Source organism: Phoca vitulina, unplaced genomic scaffold, assembly GCF_004348235.1.
Source record: "Phoca vitulina isolate PV1807 unplaced genomic scaffold, GSC_HSeal_1.0 scaffold6, whole genome shotgun sequence".
In the NCBI taxonomy this organism is placed as follows: Eukaryota; Metazoa; Chordata; class Mammalia; order Carnivora; family Phocidae; genus Phoca; species Phoca vitulina.
Genome location: NW_022589709.1, coordinates 24,943,704 through 24,963,077, shown reverse-complemented (window position 1 = coordinate 24,963,077; position 19,374 = coordinate 24,943,704). Strand labels below are relative to the sequence as shown.

Sequence of the window (19,374 nt, the reverse complement as noted above, 5' to 3'; positions counted from 1 at the left end):
ACAGTGCAGATAACCACTTGTTAGACTTACAGGGGAGACATGGAAGTAACAAGGGGGAAAGCACCTCTGTCGTGGCTGGTGATCGGTACAGATTTTTATCAGTTTTTCTTCTCAGTCTTCAAAGGGCCCCATATTAAATGTGGCACAATTTCCCTAACTCACACCCACATCTCCTGGCCAGCTCCATACACCTTCAGTGGGACCTCTGGGACCATTTCTCATCATGTGCTAAAAGTGGCATCTTAAGTGTGGAAAGGTGCAAACTCCCACATAATATCCCCTCACTGGCCTTTTCTTGCCCCCAGATGGCTAGAATACATAGATGCTGAACACTGAAATCACACACTTCAAATTGCGAAAAACCAATTTGGCACTGTTCTTTCCACCTTACTGTTGCAGGAAACTTGGAACCCAGAAAAGAATTTTACTGTTAGACCCTGCACATTGCTGTGTGCCATGCAAACATTTTTAATTTTGGTTCATGGACTTAGGGAGAGGAGGCCAAAATCTAATTTGACTCTGTGTATGACTGCTTTTCCTTTCTGCATAAGCACAAAATTCATTTTTAAACAGAGAAATGCAAAAATAATCTGAGATTCATTTAGAAAACCAGGCATCTTGCAATGCGTAGCTGTAATAGTACATGTATGTGCATGTACACATTTGTACATATAGGGAGAGAGAGTATGATAGAAAGCTATTACCTACACTGATATATAGAAAACAAATTTGAGAGGTAACTCTTACTTTATCGCATCTCATCAGCCCCAAGTATCTCAGGGATTTGCTGCTCTGTGCAATGAGGGTGGCTCCTTGATCTGTAATTTCTTTACACCATCCGACGTCCACAGTCTCTATCGTCATGCTATACCGGCCGATGGCTATCAGCGCTGCAAGGAGGGACAGAGAGAGAGAAAGCAAGCATAAATGTTAGCAGTGTAAGGGGCCTCTATCTTATTATGACTATTCCTCTCATTTCCTCACTAAACTTGTTCCTGAAAGGTTGTGTGTAAACGAGTGTTTTGTAAACGAAATTAAATCTGAAATGCTTTCATAAAGCTGGTCTATGACAAACCCTTTCACAAAGTGAATAATCATTCCATAATTCCCCTTTCGTCGGAACACAACCTCTTATCAGTTTTACTCATTACAAGGTTACCTGTACTTTCAAACATTCATATCTGCAGAAGGAATAAATTAAAACGAATTACATATATAAGGTTACAGAAAACCCCAAGCAGAAAACTAAACTTTACCCAAGATAACGTGAATAATTTTTAAAAAGGAAAATCCATGTAAGCACCATTTTGAGGTGTGTTATAGTGCAGTGAATTTCTTTACCGATTGGCATAATTTTTTCCATTTGTTCATGACCTGTAAAATGTAAGACTACATAATATTTTTCACATTAGTCCTTGGCACTGTTAGGAATTAAGAGTACACTATACATACAGTTGAACTTAATTGGTGCTATGCTGGAGTGCAGCAAAGGGAATGCATTTGTTATGGTGAATTTCCTCACCATTATCGGAAGTCTTCTTTCTATTAACATATAAAATGAAGCCTGTCATCTGCAGACTATCGGTATCTTTAGTCTTCTCGACTGTTTAGCATTGTACCGCTAAACTAAAGTGCAGATGCTTATCCCATAATCTACGATGTGCACTACTTATCGCTGCTCCATTACCCCTCACCCTGTCAGAGCGACCAATCAGTGAAGGTGGCTCTTTGCTATGGACTTCTGATTTGAGAGACGTGCACACCTCTACATTTGTGGAGCAGGAAAACAGACTTCAATACCTCCAGCCAGAACAAGTTTATGGTGCACTGGTTTGTAAATGAAAACCCTGAAAACAATGCCACACATATTAAAAAGGAAAGAAATTGTTTGCTAATTATTTCCTCATTCTAAGATAGGATGCGCTGATTTCTGTGACATTAAAGGCGGATGATATTTTCCAATTGACTAGATTGATAAGAGCAGAGTGAATTACTCATGTAAATAAATGTTAACTCTTAGAGCTCACAGAAAAGAACTTGGCAAAATCTCTTTGCTAGTTACTTCAGTAATTTTTTCTTAAATAGAAAATTCATGCCCATGCATTCAAATATCAAAGCACTTCTAAGTAGTCAGACATTTAAGGTTTACAAAAACAACCATGATCCCAGTGTTTTCCAGTGAAAATGTTACAAAGGACAAATTTTTTCTTCTCCTAGAAGTTCCTCATGCCACGAATTTGTTCATGCTCTCATTTTTGCATGCTACTTCGACATTTAGTTTCTAAAGAAGTGGGAGCAGGATGGAGGGAGATCTGCCAAAAGTTTGCTAAATGCTCTGAGTGATATTTTGTGTGTGGAAGCAATATCCCAGGTTAATCCCATTGGTGTCTTTGCCCTAAGAAAACTGTTATCTCTGGTATTGTCATAATTTTCACTATGATAAATGAAGTAGAAGATACATAAAAGAAATTTCTTTGAATACAGAGTGCTCAAACTGTGATTTCAAAAGACGACAAAGGATTGTGTACTTTTATTTAGGTTTGGGGCTAGAACATGAAAGCCCTGTACTAGCCAGAAAAGGGTAAAAACAAATGATCTGAGGATTGTTCAGAGGCTGCTTTATAAGCAAATGAAGAGTCAATAGCTATTGATTCTAACTGTTAAAAACTCTGGTGTTTAGTATTCCCCCTTTTTTCCCTTTCTTGTCCAAATTAAAATAGGCACTAAATAAGACAACTGAGGATAAATCAGGGTATTCAGTTTTTGTTTTGACACAGTTCTATATGCTAAAGTAAGAATTAAACTTTATTATTCCTTAGTTCCTTCAGTTATTCAGCAAACTCCTTATGAGCATTTTGTCCAATATCTATTGACCATCCACGTTTTAGGCACTGGGCTAAGAATTTTAGGCATATTGTCTCATTTAATCCTCTCAGAAACCTTATGGAGTTTTATTATTATTTCCATCTTAAGGATCAGTCACAGAAAGACTGAATAACTTTCCCAGTCACAAGATACTATGTGGGAGAGTGGATAATAAGCTGAGAATTGGCTCTCAGCCCTGGCCACATATCAGATGTACTGAGTCAGAAGGCTGGGGCCAGGCACTGGGCAATTCTAACATGCTGCATCACTGGCGTGTGGACCTGCGATGTGGCACGTGCTGGGCCAGGTGTACGAGGTGGTGGGGATAGAAAGATGCACAGAGCGCAGAGGCCAGCTGATTGGGGGTGGAGGGTGGCAGGGTGGGGTAGAAATGAGGATCACCCAAGTAAACAGTGACAGTACAATGCTCATCCCCCACCTCTTCCCATTCCTAACTCCTCACTTTTCATATCTCAAGTCAAAGGTCAGCTTCTCAAAACTCATCATCCTATCATTTACCTCTATTGGAAATGTAATTATTAATTTGTTTATGTTGTTGTGGCCCATCTCTCCGTTAGAATGACAGCTCCTATTCCTGTTGTATGCCCAGCATCTAGCCTGTGCCTGGGGAGGAGTTGGTTCTTAAAAACGTTAGCTGAACACACCAATGGCTATAGTGTGGTTTAGGTCTATTAGAGAAGCATGCCCGGGCGGCACTGGAGCCGCTCACTCTTCAAGGGGGAATAGAAATCATGGGAGCCTTCATGGAAGAGCTGAACTAGGTTGTAAGGGATGAGTAAGGATTCTCCAGAAAAATGAAAGAGTGAGGGCAAGTACGTGGGGCTAAGAAAATGGCATACGGAAGGGCAGAGAGATGGGAAAGGATAGGGCAGCTGCAGGCCCTTCTGTGGGGCTGACCTAAAAACAAGTACAAGGACGTGGCGGGATTCCCTTCAGAAATATTTATTCAATGATTAATGGCACTGGGGGTAAGGATAAGAGATACAAAGGGTAGCAAAAACAAGCAGAGCCCTTGATGTCCTGAAACTTATATTCTAGTAGGAGAGACAGATGTGAAACAAACGCAAAAGTATATATAATTCTAAATTGTGACAAATGCTCCAAAGGAAAGGGACTGGTCACTTTAAGAATAACCTTTAAGTGGGGGGCATGAGGGAGAGTCTTTCTGATGAAGTTACTTTTTTTTTTTTTTAAAGATTTTATTTATTTATTTGACAGAGAGAGACACAGCGAGAGAGGGAACACAAGCAGGCGGAGTGGGAGAGGGAGAAGCAGGCTTCCCACTGAGCAGGGAGCCCTACGCGGGGCTCCATCCCAGGACCCTGGGATCATGACCCGAGCCGAAGGCAGACGCCCAACGACTGAGCCACCCAAGTACCCCTGATGAAGTTACTTTTAATCCCTCCAATAGACCAGCAATAACAATACTCATCTGAAGGTAAGAAAATGGAGGTTAAACGCTTCTCCAAGGCCCCACCCCTCATAAGTGGCAAAACCGTGGTGCAAACCACGACAGTTTGGCTCTCAAGCCAGTGCTCGTTCCATCACAGCAGCACACAGGGTGCTAGAGGAGCCTTCATGTGTATGGAACGTATTTCCTTTCACCACCATTCAGGACTTAAACATGACAGCTTATATACCTATAAGCCAAGGACTTACCCTGTGACCATAAAACACCGGTCCAATAGAATCTTTAACTTCCACAATCTATAGAGCAGCTTAACTCTTTGTGACTACATCCTACCTTTGGATATTTTTTCATTGTTGTTCCCAAGCTAGCCGTGAAACTTGTATTGTGGTCTAGTCTCAAATTCATTTCCAGCCTCACTACTTAGTCAATGTCTGATCTCAGGATATTTACCTTTTCTGAATCTCCGCTTCCTCGCCTGGACAATGGGGAAGTTGACTCTATGTCCTGCTTACTTCACAGGGTTGGTTGGAGGTTCAAATGATGTAATACATGGAAGGGACTTTGTCCTACATAAATGTCATGAGCTATGTGATATTTCCCCAAAGCGTTCTACAGTGGTGCAGTTGATATAAAATGAAAAGACTTAAAAGAGTTTTGAAAAATAAAATGCTCTGGGCCAATGAGAGCATTATATAAGCACTTAGTCATTATGTCAATGCCAGTTCCTGAACTGCCCACTCTCCATTGGTGAGCATGAACTCACTGACTGCACCTAGGACGATAGGGCTGTAAGTGTAATGTGTGATTACTACCTTCATTAGGACCTGTCGACACATTACAATGATATTTACTGAGCCTTGAAAAGGGATAAATTATGCAAGACTAATTCCTAAACTCAATGCAAATTTAATATACTTTTTAATGTGCTAAGTACAACAAAAAAAAGTTAAATTCTAAAAAGTTACACAAGTTAAAAACTGTAAATCAGTAACTCATATAATGATCAAGGATATACATTAACCCACCAGGAGGCATTTCCATAGGCATACAGAGCATCTGAAAGCCATGAGAACATACGTACTTAATTTTGACTAATACGTTCCATTTCTAGGAATCTACCCCCAAAATATATTTTAATAATACAAAATTACATATATATATAAGTTTATTCATTGGAGCATTGATTATAATTGCAAAATAATGGAAATGGCCTAAGTACCCATACGTAGGAGAATGGTTAAATGATGCTATACTCTCACAACTGAATACTAGGCAGCTGTAAAAAAAAGGAGGGGGGAAGATCACTAGGAACTTTTAAATCATTCAGTGAAAAAGATAAAGTGCAAGGATTTATATGGTGTGCTATCGCCATATAAAAAGAGAATATAATTAAAAAACACACACACATATGAATCTGCTCTTTTGTGAAAAGGGAATACGGGAAAGATAAACCAGAAAATATGGAGACTGTTTAACTATACGGGGTTGGTTGGGAAAGGGGAGGGAAGAAGGGGGCATGGAATGTAGGGGGTGAGGGTTTCAGGAGGGATGAACACTTCTGGGAGTATCTCTTTGGATATAGCTTTGACTGTGCATCACAGTAACATTTTACATACCTCCCAAAATAAAAAAAATTAAAACCAGCAAGGATCTGGAGGAAAGGGAAATAGAATACAAACAGTAACAAATGAAGCTAATTGTATTACAAATGAAGAGCATGACCCAGACAAATAAGATAACCACACAGAAGGGGATGGGAATTAACAATTAAGTCACTTTGGAAAACATTATTTCGGCAGGATGTTGTAAGGTGAAACCCAAAAAGAACTGTCAGTAAATACTGTACTCTAGTTACTAAATCTATTTCTCACAGGGGTATGAGTTAGTAATTCAGTAACTGCTTTATGTGTAATCTAGGATTATAAATATTGAGAGCTGGTCTTTTTACTGTTAGAGAAAGAAGTTATAAACAAGAAAAGGGGAAAGGCTCATAAAGATCTCAGTGGTACTGAATTGGAATCAGAGATATTAGAATGAACTCATGGTCATATATATATATGTGTGTGTGTGTCATATATATATAACAGATATACAGATATAGAAATAACTAATAAATATGATGTATGTGCATGCATGGGTTAGTATACATACATATATTTCCTATCTTTTTCAGCTGAGAGAGACTAGGAGCAATGATGCTCCAATAGCAGTGATCTACTAGCACCCAGAACTTGGTTTATAAATATCATTCTCCAATAAAAAGAATTAGGGCTTCTTATAGAAATGGTTGATTCCTAGACTGGGGCAGAGAAAATACAAGATGAGTTTGAAACATCTTGTGATAACAGAAAAAAGAAGTGCTTAAAAAAGAATGGCGGCATGTCCAAAGGACATAGGATCCAATCAGAAGAAGCTGCCAATGGCCACAGCTGGAACATTTGAGCATCAAAATAAATAATGAGAGTATTGGACTATACCTGAGAAAACTGAATAAGCATCCACAAGTCTATACTGTAGAGATAGACAGATAGATGGGTATATAGTCAAGGAAGGACAACTCTTCCTTACAGAACAATTCCAATTAATTAGTGTAGAAGGAATGGGGGAAATACAAAACATCATCAGGCAAAGATCACAGTAATAACTGTTGCAGGCCAAATCCACCAATGGATGCTAAAATCAGAAGAGACCCAGCAGCCACCACCTTAACCAAAAGACCAAGGTTCACATCACCGGTAATAACACATACAGATATCATGTACCACCTGAGCATCTCTGCAGTATTCTTGCCAAAATAAATAACCTGCATCTGCTCATAAGGAAACGCCACACAAACCCAAACTGAAAAACAGTCTACAAATCTAAAGGGTAGGGGTAATGGACTGTAAGAGAAGAATGGGGAAGTGTCACAGATACGAGAAGGAGGAGACACCGCAGCTACATACACTGCGAGATCCTGGACTGGATCCTGGAGTAGACAAAAAAATTAGGGGAAAAAACTGGTGAAATTCAAATAAGATTTGGAACTTAGCTATCTCACTGTTTCAATGCTAATTTCCTGGTTTGATAATTATACAATGGTTATATGAGTTGACAACATCAGAGGTAGCTAGGGGAACAGTATATGTGAACTGTCTACTATTTTTGCAACTCTTCTATAATTCTAAAAGTATTTCAGGGTGCTCAGCTGGCTCAGTTGGTGGGGCATGCAACTCTTGAACTCCGAGTTGTGAGTTCAAGCCCCACGCTGGGTGTAGAGATTACTTAAAAATAGACTCTTTAAAAAAAAAGGTATTTCGAAGCAAAGATTTAAAACACATAGATAAGCTAATAACAGATAACGAGTGAATGAACTAAGGAGAGAACTAACATTTTCTAAGTGAAAGCAGGTATTACTTTCACAGTGAACAATCTGATACAAATGTTACCACTAAAAATACATTTTTTTTTTCCTCATAGGAGGAAGATTAGTCATATGAGTGCATTAACAAGTGACCTGCATATGCCATTTTGTCCTTTCCAGTTCTATCTTCTGCTATGGATCTATGTACCTGCAATACAATCAGAAGAAATGCCCTAGTGCTTGAAAGAGCTAGGGTTAAAATTTAACAGTAGGATTAACATCTTTCATGTAATACTTGGATAAAAGCCATTTGCAAGGAAATTTCTTGGCATGGGTACAAAGAGATAAATATGAAAAGTGCTCTTCTTTGTAGAAGCCACAGAAGCTCCAAAAACAAAGAAATGACACTTTCGGAGACATTTGTTGTGGTGTGATGGTCCCCGGGAAGGCTCCCTCTGCCCCGCGGGGACTACAGCAGTGGTTCCTAGCCCTGGCGCTTGCGGAGAATCACAGGGGCCTAGAAAAAGTACAGATGCCTAAGTCCCACCCCTGGAGATTCTGATTCAGGAGAAGCAATAAAAGCTCCTGTGCTCCTCATGTGCAGCCAGGGCTGAGAACTGCTGGAACATAACAACCTACCACTCGGGCAAAGTCAGTCGACTAAAAACAGAAAGAACTTGTTGTTAAGGATAGGCACAGCCATGTGTTCTGATATTTTAATACAACTTTATCTCTCAAACAGTAGTGACTTCTTGTATAGAAACCAATACCTCTAATTTCCTTATTTCTAATTTATATCTTTTCCTTCCATTTTTATACATTACTATTATATTCCTCATATTATTAGGTAGTAACCTGACAGTGACCATATTCTATTTTTCCAGGTTGTCCTTTTTAGTAAGTATTTTCTTTACTTCATTGCACTTATTTATATTTCAAATGCAGCACTTATCAGAGTTTGTTTCATATTAGAATTATTTATCAACACACCTGTCTTCCTGCTAGATTGTAAAGTCTTTGAAGCAGCAAATGTGGAGAATTCTTTTCTAGGACCTCTAAATCTCTGAAAATCAAGTGTCACTCATTTTTTACAGTTTCAATGAACTTTTTGGAAGTATAGCATGCATGCAGAAATTTGCACAAGTCCTAAGGGTACAATTTGATGGATTCTGACAAAGTTAACCCAGCTCTATAACAGTATCCAGATTGAGAGACAGGGCCTGACCACCACCACTGAAGCTCACTCGTCCCCAGCTCCAGTCACTACTATCCTGCCAATAAGGATAACCACTATCCTGACTTCCCAACACACAGATGTGTATTCTTGCATTTGAACTTCATATAAATAGAGTTAAACACCCAGCACTCTTGTTTCTGGTTTTTCAGCTGTCCATTATATGTTCATGAGATCCATCTACATTGTTATGTATACTGGTAGTCCGTTCATTCTCAATGCTCTATAATATTCCATTCTACTGGCTATGATGTGTAATGCTACTATAAACATGAACATACATGTGTGGACATATGTTTTCCTTTCATCCTCCTTGCTCTGGGAAGCGAGGTGGGATTTCTGGGTTGTATGGTTAAGTGTATGTTAATTTCATAAGAAATTGCCGTAATGTTTTCCAAAGTGGCTCTACCATTTACATTCCCACCAGTAATGTATGAAGATTCCAGGGTCTTTACATCCTTGCCAATACTTGGTAATATCTGTCTCTCTGATTATAGCCATTCTGGTGGGTGTGAAGTGCTAGCTTATCGTGGGTTTTAATTTTCATTTCCCTAAGGACCACTGATGTTACGCATCTTGTCATGTTGTCATACACTGTTTTAAAATCCTAGCATAAAATTATGTGCCTTTATCCTTACAAGTACTCAGTAAATATCTATTAAATTAAATTGATAAACAAGGAAAGGCACGTAAGTTTTCTATTATTAAACTACATAGCAAACAGTAGCTTTCTAGACAACAGATAATTTTCCACATAATTTGAGGGAAAGTACCAGTAAAATAAACTTAGTCTATCCTCTGGAGACATGAAAAATTAACTTAAAGTTTCTTAAAATAAGAAAGTAAATTCAAAAAAAATTACAGTTATAGAAAGCTTTCCAAATGCTCATTTATTTGTGGAATTTCAAAGACTGTGGAGTATGCTTTATTTAGGAACTCTAAATCTCTGAAAATCAAGTGAAAAATAAATATAATACAAAAATTGCCCAACAATGGTGGATAACATTAGAGTGAAAACTTTGAATTATGGCAGAATTTTCAAGACACTGCACGTAGGGGCATTCACTTTACAGAACTCTGTTTACTGAGTTCGGAGTAGCAACATGCAAGTCTTATCTGACAAAGGGAACAAGCTGGCTGTGGCCCTTGACCTTTCGGGGAGAAGACTCTCCTGCCCTGTACATCCTGAGATGGAAATGCAACATTATTTATAGGCTGCACCTGCTTTCCTTCCTATGAGATAAACAAGTTGGTGGAAAAGTAAGAGTTCAAGTGAAGAATTTTTTTAAAGGTCTTTAAATTCATCAGAAGCGAGGATAAGTATTTTTTTTTTTTTTTACCTTTTATGCTTTTCACATTATTTTTATTTTAATAGCAGAAAGACACAAATCCGATTGGGTAGGTAGAAACTATTTTTGAGTATGTGACTTCTGAAAATGTAATAAACAAAAGGCATATTTAGAACTAACCTTCATTTAACAGGAATCTGATCCACTGCCCTGGTTTTCAGTAGTGCTGTGTTTGGTAGTAACCAGCGCTCTGAGTGGAATGTTAGGTCCCCCCGATAATCTCTTTATTAAATTTTAGAATCCAGGATGAAGAAGAAAAAAAGCATTACTACTCTTAACATTAGCTGAGAACCTTAAAGTCCCTGGTTTAATGATTCTTTTTTGTTGTAGCCTGCATATATACATACATTACTTATCAAAGAATTATGCATCTTTTTCAAAATCCTGACATTATATTAGATTTCCCCACTTTATGAGAAGTGAATTCTGAGCTTAAATATGTTGGTTCATGGATATGGAAAAGTACATTAGTGTTTCTGTCATACCTCTGCCTTGTCCATCTTTCTGAGCTGAATTTTCCAGACCACCCTAAAGACACAGCATCCGTTTCAAGTGGGCATCAGACACAAATATTTATGTGACCCAGTGCAGGGCAGAGCAGAATGTGACTGCAGCAACTACCACTTGAGAGATACCAAGGCTGGTGACAACAAATGTGTTATCAGACTGCTCAACACACATTGTAGAAGTGTCTTGATACTGAAGGGAAGGAAACCAAAGGAAGAGGGAAGAACACATGGGGATGTCAGCAGAGTGAATATATGATCTCTTCCTTCTTTAAACAAATACTAATTGAGTACTTACTATGCACCAGGGAGTGTTTCAAGAGCTGGGAATAAAGAGATAAAATTCCTGCCCTTGTGGGGCTTGTATTCTGAATACAAATAAATAATGAGAATACATAATTTGTCAGGTGGTGATGAGGCTTTGGAGAAAAACTGAGCAAGGACCAGGGTGGGAGTGCTACAATTTTAATTAGGGTGAGCAGGGAAGGCCTCATGGAGAAAATGACATTTGAACAAAGATCTGAAGAGGTGGGGGAACAAGCCATACAGATATCTGAGGGAAAAGCATTATGTGCAGAGAAAACTTAACGTCAAGGCCATGAGATAGGAAGGTTGCTGGCTTGTTTTAGAATGAGCAAAAGAGCAAGATGGTGAGTGGTGGAGATGAGACTGGGAGAGGTAATGGAAAAGGGGGTGGTCAAAATCATCTCATAGATCATTTTAATGACACTGGGTTTCCTCTAAATTAAATTAGAATCCACTGGAGAATTTGGGGCAGAGGAGTGATATGACCTAACTTAAACTTTCAAAAGCCTTCTCTGGCTTCTGGGTTAAAGACAGACTGTAAGGAGGCAAGAGCAGAAGCAAGGAGACCAAGAAGGAGGCCACTGCAATTATCTAGACAAGAAGTGACAATGGCTTGGCCCAGGGCTATGTAATAAAAACAGGGAGGAGGAGTTGAATTATGACTATTTTAGAGAGGACCAACAATACTGCTGATGGATTGTATGTGGAGTAAGAGAAAGAGAAGAGTCAAGGATGTTAAAAGAAATCTTTTTTTGACACTTAGATTTGAAAGAAATTTCCTGCATGGGATTTTACATAGCTGCTCTTTGTGTCCTCGTGTGTCTCAGTGTCCTTGCAATAGTAGGAATATATTGGTTTCTTCTCCGGGATATAAACTCCAAGAGGGGCAAAGACCACCTTTACTCATCTTTATATCATCATTGTTTAGCACAGAGCCTTCACTTGTTAGTATTCAATATATGTTTGTTTAAATATGTGCATCTTACATATCACAATTAGGGAAAAAACTCAGAAAGGGGTCTTGTTTGCATTCTCTAGAGTTTACACTCATTCTTTTATTCGAAAAGTATTTACTGAATAGCTGCAGTATATCAATCACTATGATGTCCGCAGGTATCTTTGGGGGAGATGATAGGTAATAAACATTTTCCCCTATATATTTCTGCATTTAAAAATTTTCAACACTAGGCATGCTTTGCTTTACAAAGGAAGTAAAAACCAGTTTTTAAAAAGGTGTACTGGATATATTTCTGAATTTTACCAGAGCGAAGGGAAGAACTTAACATTTCTGACAGTGGGGTTTCTCTCTAACCTTAGGCTCCTCGAGACAAACGTATTTACTGGTGCCAAAATTCAATACCTAAAATCATGTGAAATCCTGTGAAAAAAAGCATAAAGCTATTTGCAAACTAAAACTAAACACAAAAAGGTAAGCTCACTTATTCCTCCCTAACTATAACCAGAACAATTATAACTCAGGGGCTGTTGTCCTGAGCATGGATTAGCTTAGATACTGGCAGCAATTTTTGCTTATGGACCTTTCTGCCATAAGAAGGGAAAAGGAAATAAAATCATGAAATTCAAAACATTTCAATTTGAGTTTTTGAAGTTTAGTGGAGAACTAGATTAAAATTCAGAGAACACTAAACTTTCTATATTCTTTTTGTTTTCAAGGGGGAAGAGAGAATCCCAGTTCTGGATCCACTCACCTGCAAACTTGAACCATGCACACTAGTGCACATGCTCACACACGCAGGGAGACGCAGACACAGACCTACATATGTACATACATTATTCTTAGGCCCTAATTCACAGGTAGACTTACCTTGAAGCCACTGAAGGTGAAGCTTCAGGGTCCATCATTTACATGGACCTTCATGAGGACCTGGGTCACAGAAATGTAATCACAGGGTAATGTATTTTTGTAAAATTTGTAAAAACAAGATGCTTTTCTATTCTTTTCTTAAAGAGAGACCTCAAATTGTTTAAACCTCAGGCCCTGAAAAGTCCTGAATTTGTCCCTGACCCAACCGAGAATATTCTGATTCAGTGGCTTTGGAGGTGGATACCAGGAGGCTGTATCTTTTTCTTTCTTTCTTTTTTTCATGCCACCAAGTGATTCTGATACACAGCCAGGTTTGGAAATCACTGATGAAGGACTACAGACTGATCAGTTTAATGAGTCCCTGACAACTAGGTAGTATTTCTTTCTGGAGCTCTGCCACCATTGATTGGGACATAAACCATATAACACTATGTAGTTTGGAAAAAGCTGACAATTGGCAACATTCACTTCCACACTGCAGTGATGAATCACATAACCCTCTGTGCCGAGTAATTAACTATCCATTTGTATGTACTGGCTGTAGCGATAAAGTTCTTTTCAATGAGGAAGGAAGGGAATTTGGACATAACATTAACAGTTGTTAATACCAAGCAAATAGAGTAAATTGGATTTATTAAAAAGAGTATGTGTGTGGATTTTTTCCCTAGGAGTTGATATAATTTGTCTAGCTTTCTAATTATAGCTGGGACAGAAAACGGCTGAACCCAAAGACCTCTCATGGTATCTAATAAACTTTTACTTACAGGGAGAATATTTCTTGGGTTGGAGAATGACAAATAATTTACTAAGCTTTTCCTGAAAGATAGCTAAAGGTGTTTCACCTATATCTAGCTGATGAATTAGCTTTAGCTAATAATCAGTGTCATGAGACAGGGAAGAAGCAGCCTGTAATTACTTTGAAAGGAATGAAGGAACAGATCTGATAAAGAAACTAAATCAGCTAATTCCTCTAGGGGCATACTGAGTGGGAGAGAAGCTTACCTTACTGCCAGTTTAGAGGGAGGCAAAGATAGGGGGCATAGGTGGTTTTCACCTGCCTGGCTTCCATTCCCACTTTCTGGTAACAAACCCTTAATTTTCCTTTCTGAAGGTTCAGTATAGAGGCTGTAATCAAAGGTTTCCTCCCTTCTCCAAGATGCAGGTGGGCATGGGACCCAAACCCATCTAAGCATACTCACTCGCTAGTATCTGAATTCTGCCCAGAATGACTTTAGAAGAAAAGCAGCTGGAGACAACCATCTGGGGGAGGTTCCCAAAAGAGACTCTCATTAGTCTCAGCCACCTAGAGATCCCATGTTCTTGTCTTTCTCACAGCCCAGTTTTTATTTTGATTCTGAGAGTTACCCCATCTTCTTCCAATAATTTCTTTGCTTTTGTTCTGGGTTTTGTTTTCACTTAAAGTAACCTCGGTTGGTTTCTGTAACTTGCAACCAAAGAATCTTAACTAATACAAACTATGCACATGATAACTCAGTTATTTTCCACAATAACAAAAAGTCCAAATGTATTCTCAATGATGCCCAGCTGAAAGAGTCACACTAGCAGAAAATATAAATATGGCTCAGTAAATAAACATTTGTTTTGTTGGTAGATGTTCTGACATATCTGTACTCATTCTTTAGCAGTCAAATTAAAATTTTATTCAGTTCCATGATGTCTTTTTAAATTTTTCAAATAATAACTCTATTGATTGCATAAAAATGGCACAACTTACTGTAAAAATTAAATCAATAAAGGAAAGTACAATAAAGCTTCAAAATTATCCCAAATCCCATCATCGAGAAATACCATCACTAATATTTGGTAAGCATTCTTCCAATACCTTCCACATACAGACAGCACAAGAGAAAGAGAAAAACAGTATCGGAAATCTTGGTATATAATTATGCATGTCTTTAAAAAGTATTTAACTTGTTTTTACTTGAATTTAACCAGAATAAAGAAATTGAATTGAAAAAGAATCACAAAACTTCAGTTAAGTATTTCTTTACCATATAAGGTAATTTTTCAAAGAGTCTACATAAATTAAGAAAAAAATCTATGGGGGTGCCTGGGTGGCTCATTTGGTTAAGTGTCTGACTTTGGCTCAGGTCATGATCGCAGGGTCCAGGGAAGGAGCCCTGCATTGTGCTCCACACTCAGTGGGGAGTCTGCTTCTCCCTCTGCCCCTCCCCCAGCTTGTGCTCTCTCACTCTCTCTCTGTAAAATAAACAAACAAAATCTTATAAAGAAAAAAAAGAAAAAATTATTAAAACCTTTAAGAATATGGAGTCATTTAAAAAATTCTATACTTTCCCTCAGACAGAATCAACTGACTCCCTTCTAGAAAAATAAAAAAAAAATAAGAAAACTGGCAAGCATTTCTCTCTCTTCCTTCTTTCTTTCATATTCATCAGCTATATTACTATTTTTACATTGTCAGGTTTCAATGTTCCCATCTGCTTTTGTAACCGTAATTGTCATGTTTGTTTTGAACTGGTTCTATATTAAATGGACTAAATACAATGAGTTTCCTTCATGATTTTTCTTTTTTCATTCCTGAGGTCTTTTTTCAATTAATCTTTTGGGTGGCTAGATACCATCTTTAAGTAGCTTTCTTTTTTTTAGAAAGATTCATCATATATTCCCTAAATTTTGAATGCTAGAGAAAGACTGTTATGCTTATGTTTAAGGAACAACGTTGGCTAAGTATTAAATTTTGGGTCATACTTTTTTTTTTTTTTTTTTAACCTTCTGAGCTTTATAGACAGGTGCTTCAGTTTTGCTGTGGAGAAACTAAGTTCAACCTGATTTCTTCCCCTTCATACATGTCTTGCTTTAATACCTGGAAGCTATATGATTCTTCCTTTATCTCTTAGGATCAATACCTTTATCAGGACAAGTCTTTGTTATTCTGCAGCAATTTATTTTCCCGGAACATGGCAGATGCTTTTGATTGTTGTAGATTTAGAACTCTTTAGATATAAGATCCATGTGTTTCACTCTTGTTCTGTTGGTCTTACTTCCCCCCAGCCCCACCCCTTGCAAACGATGCCTTCAAATAAAATGCTAGGAATAGATGCTATAAATGGTCCTATGTTTGTTCCTCTCAAATTCTCCTACTTTAATTAATGGAGGATGGCTATCTGTCAGGAATATGGGGATGTGAGTAATAAGCTGGAAGTAACTGAGAATCGTTGTGTCCAGTATCCTCATTACAAGTCTGTTATTTCCTTTATCCTGACACACCTGTTCTCTCAGATTTCTATGTTCAAGATGTTATGTGTTACTGATAACAAAACCGTTTGAGCCATTCTTGTGTTGAATTTTGGCACCTTCTGCTTCTCTCCCTCTTTCACCCACTCCACTTCTGGCAGTCTCCTCAATTCTGAAGCAAGGCGGCAGATGACAAAGATGGCTCATTAACATGGTTTCTCCTTTGGTGACCTCTTCTGTGACATTTTGGAATGCAAAACTGGGATTCTACACAGGCATGGAGATTCATGGCTCAAATGAAAGAATTGCTGGCTGTGCCTCTCTGAATGGGGATACCTATTTCATGTTAATCAGAAGTATCCCCTGATTTTTTTAAGATTTACTTATTTGACAGAGAGAGAGAGTAAACAGGGGGAGAGGCAGAGGGAGAGAGAGAATCCTCAAGAAGACTCCATGCCAAGCATGGAGCCCAAAGTGGGACTCGATCCCAGGACCCTGGGATCACGATCTGAGCCAAAATTAAGAGTTGGCCTTTCAACCAACTGAGTCACCCAGGTGCCCCCCCCCAAAGATTTTTTTAAGAGTTATGAAGTTAGAGTCAATAATGTTGACAAATATCAAGTTATGTAGAGAATTTTTGAATTGTAGGCTAATTTGACTAATATTTATTGGATGATTGCCACATGCAAAATAACAACAGGGATAAAAAGATGAGTAAAACAAAGTCCTTGTCCTTGCTTTCAGTGTGATTAGGGAGAATAAATTAAATAGAAGATATTTATATTATTATGACTACGTAAATACTGTTCACTACTGAGCCAAGTGGTGTACTATGACCAAGCTTCATTTCTCAATTTTTATCTGGAGTTTTTATTTGCCTTACATTTTATTTGTTTACTTTTTGTCTATTATTTTTTTAAATGTTCCTACAGATAGTTCAAATCCCTGTCCATATTTTTCCAAAAGCTCAAAAAATAAATCAACTGATTAGTTCCATTACCCAACCACACCATCCTGTCTCCATGCTTTCTTTTCTGAAGTCTTCTTAACTCCTGCTTGTGGCTGAGTTGCAGGCTATTAGGGATAAGTACACAGTCATTCTAAGGTTTCGCCTTTCAGCTCTCCTATGGGTCCATGTCTTCTCCTTACCATGGTTTTATTCATTTTTGTGATGAAACACAACTTCTAAAGGGTTAATGGGAGACAAAATTTGATCCCTTATATGTCTAAAACATCTTTATTTTACTTTCACAATTAATTAATAGTAAGGCATTGTACGGAATTCTAGATTGAAAACTATTTCTCCTTAGTTTTGAAGGCATTGCTTCATTGTTTTCTAGCTTCCCATATTACTTTTCCCCCCAGCTTTATTGAGATTTAATTGATAGAGAACATTGTGTAAGTTTGATGTATACAATGTGTTGATCTGATATACTTATATATTGCAAAATGATTACTATCCATATTGCTTTTAAAAGATTTGGAGTCACTCTTTTATCTGTAGCAAGGATCTTATCTTCTTTGTTAGGAAACTTTTAAAATTTCCTTTTCATCCTTCACAATCTAAAATTTCAAGATAAATCATCTTTATTTGCCTTCATGTAGATCTATTGTCCTACATGGTTCTGGGCATTTGGTGGGCCCATTCAATCTGGAAACTCATGTCCTTCTTTCTTTCATAGCAGCCTCTTCTTTTTCAAGGATGGAATTGCTTTTCTTATTTCTGAGAATAGTACTTATGGTTTTTAATGTTTTCTTCTGCTATCCGCATTGCTTCTGTTTCCTCTTAGCTTGATTTTTTGGTTTGTTTGTTTTAATATCTTCTTTTATGTTGGATGCTTTTCTCAAAAGGCTGGTCACCTAAGGGTCTTTGACCATATCACTTGGGGTTTCTAGAGTATCTGATGCCTCTGAGGGCTAAGCTTTGCTGGCGTTCTGTAGGCCAATTAGCTCACCTGTTACGGAATCCCTCTCTCAAACCATGTAGTCTATGAGTTCCTCTGCTTTTAAGACAGTCAGCACTCCTTCTGATTTCACTTCTGATTTCCAAAAATGTGTTGACATCGCTCATCCTTTCTTATCTCCTTTCCTATTTTCTTTGTCTTAAAAAAATCCCTTTAACATCATTTTTGCAAGATTTTATGATAGAGAAAAGATTAATGCATGTGGACTGTTGGCAATTTTAATTGGTGAGAAAGAGCATGGGAAATATATGTTCTTTCCTAAGTGTTCCCAGTTTTAGGTGTTCATTAAAAATTGCTTCCTTTGAGCTTGAGTGAAATGTATCATTAAAGGAAAGGTCAGTCTCTTTACATGTGAATGTGTTACACACCCCGTCTATTAAAGGCAGAGTAAAAGCAGGACAACATCAAGGGTGACCAGTATATTCTGGAAAATGTAAGTAAACTTAATAATTAAATAATAATATTGTTTTAGTTATTCCTGGCTCCTGAACTATTATTCTGCTCTGTATTTTATATTACTCTTCTCTAAATTTAGGCTAATTCATGTGGGTAATAGACTGTTTAAAAAAATCTATTGGGATGTACTTTATTTTATCAAGTGGAATACTGTATTTACCACTGAGTAAAACAACATTTGAAATTAAATCCCAGATGCTTGAAAATTCTCCCTATATTCTCAAGGAATAGTTTCTGTGACTTGGATGTTTCCTTCATAATATATTTGGAACACTTTTTCTGATTTCACCAACCCCTTAATACACGAAATATTTTTATTTTAAGATATTTGAAAACAAACAAGTAAACACCTGGTATTTTATGCAAAAGGATATTCTCAGTAAAGAGGTTATTTTTGCTAAAATAAGTGTATCAATATGACTTGCTCAGTGTGTCAACTTGGTTAATTGTAACAAATCTTAATGAAATAGAATTGTGCTTCCATTTACTTCATTCCATCATCTATCCACAAAGTATGTAATAGTCATGAAATTCAGACAACTTTTTTTCAGGTTCAGAGAGAGATGTCTTTAAGAAAATAGCCTATGACTGACATCTCCCTCAAATCAGCAGTATCATAAATATTTATATATACAGTTATAAACAAACTATTATTAGTTTAAGAAATGAAAGTCATCCTCAGTGATAATAGTTTTGAAAGTTAAAAAGCAGAATTTAAACATTTCAGTTCTCTGGAATTTTATGCTTTCAATAAAAATAAATTGTTCTAACTAAAGAATATCAGATAATGTAGTTCTCTATTTACTAATCATTACATTTCTTTTTTTTTTTTTTTTTTTGATATGCATGCAGAATGTAGTAACCACTATGGGGTTAAA

General features: G+C 37.5%; 1 protein-coding gene across 1 annotated transcript in view; it reads right to left on the bottom strand.

Moving 5' to 3' along the window:
• Positions 1 to 19,374, bottom strand: part of FBXL17 (F-box and leucine rich repeat protein 17) — a 512,446-nt gene that overhangs the window by 21,309 nt on the left and 471,763 nt on the right. Inside the window, 1 exon segment of the mRNA XM_032403887.1 lies at positions 748 to 890. Coding sequence (XP_032259778.1) covers positions 748 to 890 — 143 coding nt within the window.